Source organism: Gorilla gorilla, chromosome 3 (genome assembly GCF_029281585.2).
Source record: "Gorilla gorilla gorilla isolate KB3781 chromosome 3, NHGRI_mGorGor1-v2.1_pri, whole genome shotgun sequence".
Taxonomy (NCBI): domain Eukaryota; kingdom Metazoa; phylum Chordata; class Mammalia; order Primates; family Hominidae; genus Gorilla; species Gorilla gorilla.
Window position 1 is genome coordinate 148402020 of NC_073227.2, and position 14625 is coordinate 148416644.

Sequence of the window (14625 nt, forward strand, 5' to 3'; positions counted from 1 at the left end):
TATTAGATTACTTTGTAACGTCTGTAATACCTGGTAGTCTTGTATGTAAATGCTCAACAAATAATTAATGATTAGTATGTGTGGTCTTATAATGTTTTTTAATTATAAAATTGTCATAATATTTTAGGGTTTTATATGCCTCTTAGATTCTGAATGTTGTTATTAAGTATAATGCTAGATTCTTTATTAGAACATCTTTTTCACTCCATTGTAATTAATCCCTGTTTTAGAAGTTCATTTTTTTGAGGTTGGTATCAATTATTGTCTGTTGCTTACTCTGTTAGCCAGTTTAGTAATTAGATTCCTCCATTCTACTTCAGCAACAAGTTGAGAACTTTAAGAAGCTAAATCTCATTAGTAAAGAGCAGTTTGAAAACCTAACACCTGAACTTCCTTTTGAGCCAAACCAAGAAGTTCCTGTAGCACCTTCACAGTCCAGGCAAGGTATGTAAATCTGCTTTTGTGTAAGTGTCTGAATAGTATTAAAGCAGTTCTGAATTGTTTTTAAAAATTGCTCCTTTTTTTTCTTTATTTGTGGAAAATCATTAGGTAAATGGTAAAATGCTAGAATTTTAAAACTCAACTTTTATCCTTTTGTGAACTTCTATTATCACACCAGATTATGCTCAAAGCCAGAGGCTTACTTAGAAGTAGGCAGTATTTGTTGGTTCTTTATGTATCTGATGTGATTTTAAGATTGCTGGGAATGTTTCTCTTCCCAAAATAAAATTTTTCACTGACTCACTGATCCTTAGAATGCGCTAGAGTCATTCTTTTGTTTTAAGGGCTTAGCTCTGTGTGAGAGTGTAAATAAGTACATTGGGAGATCCATAAATTGAATCTGACATTTCAGACAAGTATAACTGATTTTGTTATACTCTTTTCCTGAAGGTGGTTAAACAAAATGATTTATAAAAAGTCACACATATACAAAGATAGAGTGAATTTTATAATAAAACTCTCATGTACCTGTTATACTTAATCATCTCATACCCAATTTTGTCTCGACTCCAGTCATTCCTATACCTCCCTGTGGATTATTTTTAAACAAATTCACAATCACATGATTCATATTTTTTTGTCCTTAAAGATTTCTATATGTGTCTTTAAAAAGATAAGGGCTATATCTTTTAACACATAAATAGCAGGACATTATCATATGTAAAATTAACAGTAATTCCTTAACGTTAGATATCTAGTGTTCAAATTTCCTCATTCATCACTTTTTTTTTTCCAGTTTCTTCAAATAGATTGCAGTAGGTTGATATGTCTTTTTTAGTCTACAGGTTTCTACTATTTTTTGCCTTATAATTTATTGGTCCTTGCAATTTGGTATTGAAGAAACTGGGTTGTTTGTCCTGTAGAATTTCTCACATTCTGAATTTTGCTGATTGCATCCCCATGGTTTCATTTAACCTGTTTTCTAGTCCTGAATTATCTATAACTGTTAGTTCAGCATAGAGACTTGATTAGATTAAGACTCAGATCTCTGTAAGAATATGTCATATGTAGTATTGAATACTATTAGGAGATACATAATGCTCTATTGTCTCTTTTTGTAATGTTAGCAGTCATTGATGATCAGTGAGTGAGGCTTTTATTTTACTAGGGGTTGCAAAATAGTGATGATTCTATTTTTAATCGTTACATCTTACCTTAATAGGTAGAATACTTTTATAAAGAGAACTTTCCCCAGAATATTTATTTATTCTGAGATAGAGTTCTTACAGGAAAGTGAGTCAGTGCTGAATTATTTCCCTTTGTTTACTAGTTTCAAAGTACTAGCTGGTTCCTTAACATTCTTCGCTGGTGACTAATGAAGTTTTTGTTTGTTTTTAAATGATCACTGTGAACTCATCAATACATGAGATGGGTTTCATTCTATTATAGTTATTATTATTATTATTGATACCTGTGCCAGTTATCAGTTTAATGACTTTTAGCTCTAAAGCCACCTTTCATTTTCTTGCTCAGTAATAATGGAGTTGGACTGTTAACTTTAATGTTTCCCACCCCACAGAAGGTTGAGCCCCCACCAAGGTTGAGCTTTGTCAGTACCAGATCTGCTACTCAGTTGGTCCTTGTTTCTAGGCCTTTTGAATAGAAAGAGCTAGGAAATTTTTTAAGGAGAAAAACATATTACGTATTCATGTTGATATTTTCTGTCTAAACTTAAGATTATAGGTTTTAATTTTAATTTCTTTGATTTTGTAGTTGTATTGCTTTTTACTTATATGTAAAAAATCTTTCTTCCTAATCACAGTAACATAATTATTTATTTGCTAATCCTATGATATAATAGTTCCAGAATAACAATAACATTAAATAATAATATTATAAATACTGAAAGGTAACTTCTTTTAGAGGTCTTTAAACTTTTAAAAACTTCATACTTTAAAGCTTTCTTTAAAGTTCTTAGTGTGTCCCACTAGGGCTGTTCAGTTAAATTGCTGGATTTTTTGTCTTGTTAAATTTGAATACTTTAAAATTGAGAATGTATATTACTTTGCACATCATAGAAAGCATACAAGTCACAAATAAGGAGATAAATTTGGCATTGCATGACATTAACAAAGAATTAATATCATAGAAATCTAAAACCTTAAAAATTAATATGAAAAATGGCAAACATGAATAGAAAAAGTAGTAAATGAAACATGAACATCAGTTTCATATTTGGGAAGACCAAATGGCCAATAAATATGAAAAGATGCTATTTTTACTGAGGTTTTCCAATTAAAACCATAGCAATACACCATATTATAACCCAGCAGTTTCATTTCAAGAGATACTGCTGCAGGCCATTGTGGCTCATGCCTATAATCCCAACACTTCGGGAGGCCAAGGCAGGAGGATCACTTGAGCCCAGGAGTTTGAGACCAGCCTGGGCATACTGTTGCAAATGTTTACCAAGAGAACATTTGTAGTATCATTGTTCATAATAGAAAAAAGCAAATGAAAACTAAAAAATGCCCAGTTATAGTAGAATGTATTATAAGATGTGGTGTATTCATACATAGGAAAAATAGGCAGCAGTGGAAAATGAAAGAACTAACGTTACATGTGACAAAATGTGTTAATCTAAAAATATAGGAAAAAATAACAAAAAAATAAAAAAGATGTATAAAATAAGCTAGAACAAAGAAGTTCTTTCAGTGTAATGCTATTACATAAAGTATAAAATTCATGGATAGATGCATAGCACATAGGAGCCATGAAGAGAAGCAAGGGGAATTATTAACATAAAAAATTAATATATTAATTTACGCCTGAGGGTGGGGGAAATCCCATCTGGAAGGTCTGCACATGTGTTTGCTAGCATCTGGAATTTATGTATGTATTGGTCTAGTTGGTCAGTATGAGTGTGTATCAACTCTATTTTAAAATTTATATATAAATTTATTAATTTTTATTTGTGTGCTATAATCTCTAGTTTTTAAATATATGAACAGAAAAATATAAAAATAAAGCAAAAATTTAAAAGATAGAATTTGACCCAATATATTGCTATGACAGGAAATGTTGAATAATGTTCAAATTAAAAGATAATTTTAATCTTAAAATTAATTGGACTTAAAAAAATTCACTCTATGCTAGTTATATGTCATAACATATGGAAAGATTGGAAGGTAAAGGATGGGAAATCATATAAAAGAATGATCCTAATAGAAAAGAGTTGGTATTGCTATTACGATGTAGAATTTAAGGCATAAAGAAGGAGTTTATTTTCACTGTCTTCAGTATCTATATTCCTATTTATTCCCTATACCTGCTCCAAACAGGCCTCTGTCCTCCACATCCCAAATCAGCTACTGATAATACCACCAGAAATCTCCATATATAAGAGGGGTCAAATCAGTCCTCATCTTACCTGACATCAGCATTAGATCAAATTAATCGCTCTGTCCTGAAACACATTTTTACTTCCTGGATACTTATTCACTTATTCTCCTTCTGCCTCATGGAGTCTTTTTTGCTAGTTCTTCAGTGTTTCCCTAACCTCTAAAATTTGGATGCTTTAGGACCCAGTCCTCAAATTTCTCCTCTTTTGAATCCTCAATAACTCCTTGTGTAATAGCATCAAGTCTCATGGGTTTTAAAGAGCATTATTATACTAATGAGTATCAAATTAATATGTATAGACCAGACCTCCATCCTGTATTTCAGACAAATATTCAACTGTGTGGTTAACAGTACCAGTTGTATATTTTATAAGCATGTTAAATTTCATATGTCCAAAATCTAAGTTCTGAATTCCCACCCCTCTCCAAGGACTTTTCCTCCTAGACTTCCACATCTCTAAATATTACCTCCATTTTTCCAGTTGCACAGGTCAAAACGTTTGTGTCATTTTTGATCCATTTGTTTTTTAAATTCCGTATCTTATTTATTGGAAAGTTATATTCATATATATTTAAAATATATCTAGAATCTAACCACTTCTCACTTTCTCCATCTCTATCACCCTGTAAAAGTCACCATCGTTTTCTCCTTAGTTAATTGTAATGACCTTCTAGCCTGTCTCCCTCCTTTCATTCTGATCACCCTACAAATATCCAGTTATATTTTTTGTTTCCTCTTAAAAATATATATAAGGTGTACAGCATGATGTTTTGATATATATATAGTGTAATGGTTACAGTAGTTAAGCAAATGAACGTATTCATTATCTCACATAGTTACCTTTTTTTGTGGCAAGAGCACCTAAAATCTCTCTTAGCAAAAATACCAAATATAATATAATGTTATTAGCTATGGCCCTCAGGTTGTACATTAGATCTCTAGACTTATTTATCCTACATATCTGCAACTTGGTATTTTTTTACCTACATCTCCCCATTCTCCCTCATCCCACCCTTGGTAACCACTGTTTTATTATCTACATCTATATACTTTTTTTTTTTTAAAGATTCTATATGTAAGTGACATTATGAAGTATTTTTCTTTCTGTGTCTGGCTTATTTCATTTAGCATAATGTCCTCCAGTTTCATCCATGTTGTAGCAAATGGCAGGATCTCCTTTTTTCTTTTTTTTTTTTTAGGATCTCCTTTTTTTATAGGCTTATTTCTTTTCTATTCTCTCTCTCTCTCTCTCTATATATATATATATATACACACACATATATATACATATATACATACACACGTGTGTGTACATATATATATACACACACACATACACACACACACACATCACCATTTCTCTGTTTATCATAAGTGGACTCATACTTTAGTTGTTCCCGTATCTTATATCTTGGCTATTGTGAATAATGTGGCAATGGACATGTGAGTGCAGATAGATATCTTTCTATGGTGATGATTTCATTTACTTTGGGTATATACCCAGAAGAGGGATTGTTGGGTCATATGGTAATTCTACTTTTAATTTCTTTACAAATCTCCATACTGTTTTCCACAATGGCTGCACCAGTGCACCTTTTCATATACCTGTTGGCATTGTTATGTCTTCTTTGGAGAGATCTCTAATCAGGTCTTTTGCCCATGTTTTAATTGGATTATTTGCATTCTTGCTATTGAGTTGTCTGAGTTACTTATGGATTTTGGATATAACTCCTAATCAGATGTGTGGTTTGCAAATATTTTTTCTTATTCTGTAGGTTGTCTCTTCACTCTGTTGATTGTTTCCTTTGCTGTGCAGAAGCAGCTTTTTCATTTGATGCAATCCATTTGTTTATTTTTGCTTTTGTTGCTTGAGCTTTGTGGGTCATATTTTTTAAAAAATTAAGATATAGTTTACATTCAGTAAGTTTCACACCATTTATGTATATTATTTTGGGAACTTTGACAGATGAATACAGTCATGTAAACACCACCTAGTTAAGTTACTGAACATTTCCATTGCTCCCTGAGAATTTTTCCAGGCCTCTTTGTATTCAACCCAGGCCAAGTTTTTGGCAGTTTGTTTTCTATTTTCTATCCCTGTAGTTTGCCATTTCTAGAATGTCATATAAATAGAATCGTATAAAATATAGACTTTTGAGTCTGGCTCCTTTCATTTAGCCTAGTGCCTTTCAGATTTATTCATGCTTTTGTGTGTATTACCTTTTTATTGACAAGTAGTATTCCATTGCATGGATGTAAACAGTTTATTTATCCACTTACTAGTTGAAGGCATATAGGTTGTTTTCCTGTTTTTGGTGATTATGAATAAAGCTGCTATGAGTATCAAGTTGCTATGTGAATATATGTTTTCATTTTACTTGGGTAAATGCTTTTGAGGGCACTGTTGGATCGTACAGTAAGTATAACTTTTTAAGAAACTGTCTAACTTTTCCAAAGTAGTTGTGCCATTTTACATTCTTACCAACAATATATGAGGGTTCCAGTTGCTCTACATCATCACCAGCATTTAGTATTGTTAGTTTTTTAAAAAAAAATTTTGCCCATCTAATAGTAGTATCTCATTGTGACTGATGCTGTTGAGTATCTTTTTATGTGCTTATTTGCCATCAGTTTATGCTTGGTAAAGTGCCTGCTCAAATCTTTGGACATTTCTTTTATTGAGTTGTTTCTTTTGTTACTGAGCTTTGAGAGTTCTTTACTGTGGATACAAGTCCTTTGTTACATATGTACATATGTAATTTGCACATATCTTCTCAGAACCTGGGGCTTATATTTTCATTTTTTAAGTATATCTTTTGGGCCAGGTGCAGTGGCTCACGTCATATGGCTTGTCTTAATTAGTCTGTTTGTGTTGTAAAGTACATTGATTGGTTTTCAAATGTTGAACTAGTCTTGGATTCTCAGGATAAGCCTCATTTAGTTATTATATTATCCTTTTATATATTGTTAAACTCAGGTTGCTTACATATTTTTTGAAGCCTTTTGCACTATATTCATGAGGAATATTGGTTTTTTTTTTCATTGTCTTGGATTATATTTGTCTGATTTTGGTGTCAGAGGAATGCTGGCGTCATAAAATGAGTTGGTAAGTGTTCCTTCTTTTGTATTTTGGAAGAGTTTGTCCACAATTGTTTATTTCTTACACATTGGTAGCATTCCCAAGTGATGCCATCTGGGCCTGGAACTATTGGAATGTTTTAAACCACGCATTTATTTATTTAAGAAACATAAGACTAAGTAAGTCTTTTTTCTCAGGTGAGCTTTTGTACCTATTGAATTTGTTCATTTCCTGGAATTTATAATATGCTCTTTTTCTCCTTTTACTGTTCGTAGGTTCTGTAGAGATATCTCGTCTTTCATTCCTACTATTTATAAATTTGTGTCTTTTTTGTCTTGATCGATCTAGCTAGAGGTTCATCAGTTTAATTTTTTTATTTTCATTGATTTACTTTATTTTTATTCCAGTTTTATTAATTTTTGCTCGTTATTATTTCCTTTTTTCTTATTTTGTTCCTCCTTTTCTAGTTTGAGTGGAAGCTTAGATCATTTATTTGACACCATTTTTCTTTCCTATTATAACCATTTAATACTGCAAATTTCCCCTTAAGCAGTATTTTAGGTGTTATTGTGTTTTGATTTTCATTCAGTTCTATATATTTTCTAATTTCTTTTTAACTTTTTGATACATCAGCTATTTAGAAGTGTTTTTTGTTTAATTTTTAAAATTTGGATATCTTCCTGAAATCTATTTTTTTGAAATCTATTTTTTAAGGGAGAGTTTAAATTATTGATTTGAGAGTTTCTTTTCTGATATAAGCATTTAATATTCTCTCTCTATCTCTATCTCTATCTTTATCTCTATCTATCTGTATATTTTTTTAAGACAGAATCTCGGAGTCTCGCCCTGTCGCCCAGGCTGGAGTGCAGTGGTACAATCTTGGCTCACTGCCACCTCTGCCTCCCGGGTTCAAGCGATTCTCCTGCCTCAGCCTCCTAAGTAGCTGGGATTACAGGTCTGTGCCACCACACCTGGCTAATTTTTGTATTTTTAGTAAAGACCAGGTTTCACCACGTTGGCCAGGCCGGTCTGAAACTCCTGGCCTCAAATGATCCACCCACCTCGGCCTCCCAAAGTGCTGGGATTACAGGCATGAGCCATGAGCACAGCCCTTAATTCTATATATTTTTATTTAAGTACTGATTTAGCTGCATTCCACAAATTTGATATGCTGTATTTTATTAATTTTTATTCTTTTCAAAACATTTTCTAAATTCTTTTGAGACTTCCTCTTTATGGATTATTTAGGAGTGTATTCGGTGTAATTTCCAAGTGATTGGAATTTTTTCAGTTACCCCTCTGTTATTAATCTTATTGATATATAGTTTAATTATATTATAGCCAGAGAACATACTTTACATTATTTTAAAATTTAAAATTAATTTGTTAATTTCAAATTTGTTTAATTAATTTGCTAATTTTATCACCCACAATATAGTCTGTCTTGGTGAATGTACCATATGCATCTGAGAAGAATGTTTATTACACTATTTTTGAGTAGAATGTTCCATATTGTCTGTTCAATTCAGTTGGTTAATGGTGTTGATGAGTTCATATCTTTGCTGATTTTTTGTCTACTGGTTCTGTCTTACTGAGAGAGGAGTGTTGAAGTCACCACCTATAATTGCAGACTTGTTTATTTCCTATTTCAGTTCTGTTGTATTTTGCTTCATTTATTTAGAAGCTCTTTTGTTAGTTCACCTTATACCCGTTGGTATATTGTATCATCTTGGTGAATTGGCCCTTTCATTCATATATGTTGTCCTTGTTTGCTTTGAAATTTAGTTTGTCTGATTTTAATGTAGCCATTCCAGCTTTCTTTCATTTCTTTCTCGTGGTATGTGATGTATCTTTTGCCAACTTTTTACTTTTAACGTACCCATATCATTATATTTGAAGTCAGTTTATTATAGGTAGCATATAGTTAGGTCATGTTTTTTGTTCAGTCTGACAGTATATCTTTTAATTGGTATGTTTTGATTAATGTAATTATTGGTATGTTTGGATTTAGGTCAACCTTTTTATTATTCATTTTCTTTTTCTTTCCTTTTTTTTTTTTTTGCTTCTATTGCCCATTTTGTGCATTCTTTGTGTTGTTTGTAACTTTTTCCATTACATTTTAATTTATGTACTATGAATTTGGACATATATATCTTTTTTGTATAATTGTTTTTAGTGATTGCTCTAGGGGTTGCAAAACACATACTTTTCAGTTTATTTGCAATCAATATTTTACCATTTCAATAAGAATGTAGAAACTTAACCTCCATAGAGATTTTTTTTTTCCTTTCTCTCCCCACTGGCCCCACCCCAAGAGATAGGGTCTCACTCTGTTGCCAAGGCTGGAGTGCAGTGGTGTAGTCATGGCTCACTGCAGCCTCAAACTGCTGGGTTCAAGCAATCCTACCACCTCAGCCTCCCGAGTAGGTCGGACTACAGGTGCACGCCACAAAGCCCAACTAATTTTTTTATTTTTTGTAGAGACAGGGTCTCACTACATTGCCCAGATTGGTCTAGTACTCCTGGCCTCAAGAGATTCTCCTACCTCAGCCTCCCAAAGTGCTGGGATTATAGGCATGAATCACCACACTCAGCTGAAATTTCTTTATGTAATAATTGTCTTATATATCTTCATATGTTAAAAAGCCCATCAGACAATGTTTGATTGTCTTTCAAGCGTGTTTTACTTTCAAGCGCGTTTTAAATAACTTAAAAGGAGAATAGTCTATTATATTTATCTGGACCTTTACAGTTTATCTTGCTGTTCCTCTGTTTGTGATGTTTCAGGTTTCCTTCTGTTATCATTTTCTTCTGTCTGAAATACTCAGGTTAGCAATTCTTTTAGAGCAGTTCAGTTGGCTATGATTTATAGTTTTCTTTCTTCTGAGAATGTCTTTATTTCACCTCATTGCCAAGGATATTTTCACTGGATAAAGAATTCTGGACTGACAATTGTTTTCTGTTAGTGATTCAGAACTGTTGTACCACTTCTTTCTGTCCTCCACGGTTTTTGGTATAAAAATTTATAGTCATTCAAATTGTTTCCCTACAAGTAATGCATCTCTAGCTACTTTCAAGTTTTTTTTTTTTTTTCATCTGAAGTTTACAGCAAGTAGAGTGTGATGTGCCTTGGTATGGAGTTCTTTGGGTTTATCCTGGATGGGATTCTCTGTTTCTTAAATCTGTAGGTTTGACTTTAGACAAATTTGGGAAGTTTTCAGCTATTATTTCCTTTAAAAAAATTTTTAGCCCTGCATTTCTTCTCTCCTAGACCTTTTGTTGTCTCACAGGTTCTTAAGGATTGGCTGATTATTTTTTTTCAATTTCTTTTTTTTTCTGTTGTTGAGGTTGTTTTTCTGTTTTCGGTTCAATTTCTGTTGATTCTGGCTGCTTTTAATGTTTCCTCTTTGTCACCTATTTTAAGCACCTTAATTACGATTGCTTTGGTGTACTTTTCATGTTTCTTGTGCTTGAACTCACTGAATTTTTAAAATATGTGTGTTTATACATTTTTAATCAAATTTGGAAAGTGTTCAGCTGTTCCTTTAAATTTAAAATTTTAATTAAAAAATTAATAGGCTGGGTGTGGCAGCTCATGCCTATAATCCCAGCACTTTGGGAGGCCAAGGTGGGTGTATCACCTGAGGTCAGGAGTTCGAGACCAGCCTGGCCAACATGGTGAAACCCCATCTCTACTAAAAATACAAAAATTCACTGGGTGTGGTGGCGCACACCTATAATCCCAGGTACTTGGGAGGCTGAGGCACGAGAATCACTTGAACCCGGGAGGTAGAGGTTGCAGTGAGCCAAGATCAAACCACTGCATTCCAGCCTGGGTGACAGAGTCAGACTCTGTCTTAAAAAAAAAAAAGAAAAGAAAATTAATAATGTTTTCCTGTTACTTTTTTCTCTTTCTCTCAAGACTCCAATTACATGTAAAATTTATATTAGGGCACTTGAAGTGCCCCATACTTCACTAATGCTCTGTTTTGTTGTTGTTGTTTTTCAGTCCTTTTACTCTGTTTTTGTTTTAGGTAACTTTTATTCCTCTCTTCAAGTTTATTAGCCTTTTCTTCTACAGAGTCTATTTTTAATCCCATCCAATGTGTATGTGTGTGTGTGTCTGTGTGTGTGTGTGTGTGTTTGTGTGTATGTGTATGTTTTAAAATCTCAGCTGTTGTCCTTTTCTCATCTAGAAGCTTGATTGGGTTCTCTTTTATACTGCCTATATATATATATTTTAATATGCTTATGTTTTTCTGTGCTTTATTGAATACACAAAATATAGTTATGATTTTGTTTTTTTGCTAGCAAAGTGTAAATCCAGGATTTGGATTCGTATCTATCTGACTGCTATAGTTCAGTGGCCAGCAAATTATGGCCCATTGGCTGAAACTAGCCTGCCACGGGTCAATGTGATAACGCTGGTCATTTACATATGGCCTCTCGCTGTTTTTATGCTACAAAAGCAGAGCTGAGCTGTTTCAACAGAGACCTTATATCTTGAAAAGCCAAAAATATTTACTATCTAACATTTGTAGGAAAAGTTTGCTGAGTTCTGCTTTAGAGGCATTTTTATTTATAAAAACCCTGAAGTGCCAGTTCTCATGTAGCATTTTTAATTTTTGACGTTCACTAAACACTAACAGCATAATATTGAGTTTTATTTTTATAAAGGCAGTGGAGACTGCAGACAAGGCTCATATGGTTCAGGTATGAAGCTGTGCAATGATCTGATTTGGTAGTGATAAAATTTGGAAAATCTTAGATAGTAAAATAGTTAGCACACCCCTAAGTTCAGTGGTTTTTACATTTAGCATGTTTAAGGTTCACCTGGAAAGCTTGTTGAAACAGATTAAAGGACTCTGTATCAACTTTCTTATTCAGTAAGTTAGGTGGGATATGAGAATATACATTTCTAACAAGTTCCCAAGTCATGCCAATAGTTCTGTTTGGGACTATACCTTGAAAATTACTGCTTTAACTCTTTTTAAGTGTATCATTTGAATTTCAGTAGATGTATAAAATTGTATACCAGCACCACAGTCCGGTTTTAGAACAATTCCATCATACTAAAGAGTTCCTCATGCACATTTGCAGTCAATGCCAACATTCCCCTTCAGCCTGAAGCAACTAGTTATCTTTCTTTCACTATGGTTTTGCACTTTTCAGAAATTTTATATAAATGGAATCACATGATACATAGTTATATACTTGGAATCTTTCACTTAACATAATATTTTTGAGATTCATCTATGTCATTGCATGTATCAGTAACTTTCTTTTATTGCTAAGTATTATTTCATAGAATGAGCATAGTACATTTTTTTGTCCATTCAACATTTTATGGACATTTGGATTGTTTCTAGTTTTGGCTATTATGAAAAATGCTATTGTGACTATTCATGTACAAGAGATGGCATATGCTTTTGAGCAAAAGGAAGTTATAATATCTAGATGATATTCATATATTATCCTATGCTTGTAGTTGGCAAAAAATGTTAATATGTTCTTGTTTCCTAATATATTTCCAATAATAATATTTTAATATTTACTATGAATATTTTGTTCTTGCAATGAACTAATATTTGATAATTTTATGTCAAAACATTTTAAATTGGTATATGATAGTCTATAAACATTTCGTAAAATGTTTCTTTTGAGATAACCAACATACTCTATAGATGTTGATCTTACAAAATTAATATATCTACTCTTATTGGTGGGCAAAATTCACCCTGAGCAAACCTGGAATAAAATAAGTATAAAACAAATAAAACTTAGCTTTTGATGTTGGAAATGTTCAGATACAGATAACAATAGGGAGAATTGTTTAACGAAATCCCCATGTATCCATCTCACCTAATTTCAACAATTGTTAATAGTTTGACATTCTTTTTTAATCTGTACCTTGCCTCCCAATCTATTCCTGGTATTCTATATTGAATCTCAAAATCATATCATTTCTCCTGGAAATACTTCACTATATATTGCAAACTGATGAGGACTTACAAAACAAGTATGTATGTAAATTTTTACAGCACCATTAATTCACTTAACAAAATTAGCAATAATTTTTAATATCATCTACTACCCAGTATATGTTTAGTTGTCCCTAATTGTCTGACGTATATTTTTCAAATTGTTTGATTGAACTAGGATGAAACAAGATGCAAACATTGCGATTGACTGATAACACTGTTAAGTTAATCTTAATCTATAATGATTTCTCTTCCCTTGTTTTTCCATGACAATGATTTGTTGAAGAAACTGGTAGGATTTCTTATGATCTACATTTACCTGACTGTATCTTCTTCATATCATTTAGTATATCCTTTATCCCATGTATTACTAATGAAGTATAAGTACAAAGGATTTAGATACAGGATTGAGTATATTCAGGTTTTGGCATGGTTTTTTTCCTAGTAGCAAGGATATTTCTTAGGAAGACTTGTCTATTTCCTGTAGCATCATAGCATATCTGTCACTCCCACTTTTACTGATGCTGTGATTCATGATTTGATTCAGGTGTTGTCAGCCTGATGCTTTCATTATCAAGTTTCCCTCCAATCTTTTACCAAATGGTTTTAGCAGCTATTGATGAATATTCCCTAGATTTCCTCTATTTCAGTAGAATTGCAAAATGGTTATCTTCTAATTCCATCATTCCTTCTGCAATCCTTACATAAAATTTTTCTGTGAAGAATGTTCTTTCATCAACTCTTTGGTTACCCTGAAATTCAACCTTTACAGACAAGGAAGGATAAATGCTTGCTTCTTTCTTTTTATTCAGTTTATTGGTTTTCAAAATAACGAGTTGGTGCCCTAGGACACTCTAAATGTGACTGAGTTTTAAAGTATCATTATGAACTCATGGAGCTTATTTATTCAATGTGTTTATTAATCCATTTCGGTCATTGTTTTTAGTGGTCAAATTGTTTTATTTTTGACTGATGGACCTCTAAGATTTACTCTTGTGTCCTTTGATTTATGCTAGTATTTTTAAAACTACTTTATTGCTTTTTGCTCAAGATTTCCCAGGCTCAGATTATACATTCTGTGCTCCAGATGTTATTTCTTTGAGGAGAACTAATTAGTGGGAATTGGAATTTATAGACCATAATCTAGGTGCTAGGAAGCTTACTCTTTCTGGGTTGTTACTGCTCCTAGATCTTTGAAAATTTCTTTCACAAAGGTACTGGATTTAACACATTTTTCAGTATATGTTCATGTTTTTATCTCTAGGATTGTCTCTGTCTGTCTCTCTCGATATATATATATATATACACACACACACACACACATATATAGATACACATATATATGTATATATTTATATTATATATTTTTATATATTTAGATATAAATTTATATATACATTTATATATAAATGTATATATAAAATATATATTTATATATAAATGTATATATAAAAATATATATAAATGTATATATAAAAATATATATAAATGTATATGTAAATATATATTTATATATACATGTATATATATAAATATATATATTTTTACATATACATTTATATATAAATGTATATATAAATTTATATACATGTATATAATGTATATAAATTTATATACATGTATATATAAAAATATATATATTTTTATATATACACATATATATGTGTGTGTGTGTGTATATATATATATATTTTTTTAGATGAAGTCTTGCTCTTGTTCCCC

General features: G+C 31.9%; 1 protein-coding gene across 21 annotated transcripts in view; it reads left to right on the forward strand.

The window, feature by feature from the left end:
• The window catches only part of LARP1B (La ribonucleoprotein 1B), a 202235-nt gene that overhangs the window by 147505 nt on the left and 40105 nt on the right, over window positions 1-14625 (forward strand). For all 21 annotated transcript variants that reach the window (XM_063705537.1, XM_063705533.1, XM_063705536.1 and 18 more), the window contains one exon: window positions 321-444. In XM_063705537.1, coding sequence (XP_063561607.1) covers window positions 321-444 — 124 coding nt within the window. The remainder of the gene's footprint in view (window positions 1-320; window positions 445-14625) is intronic.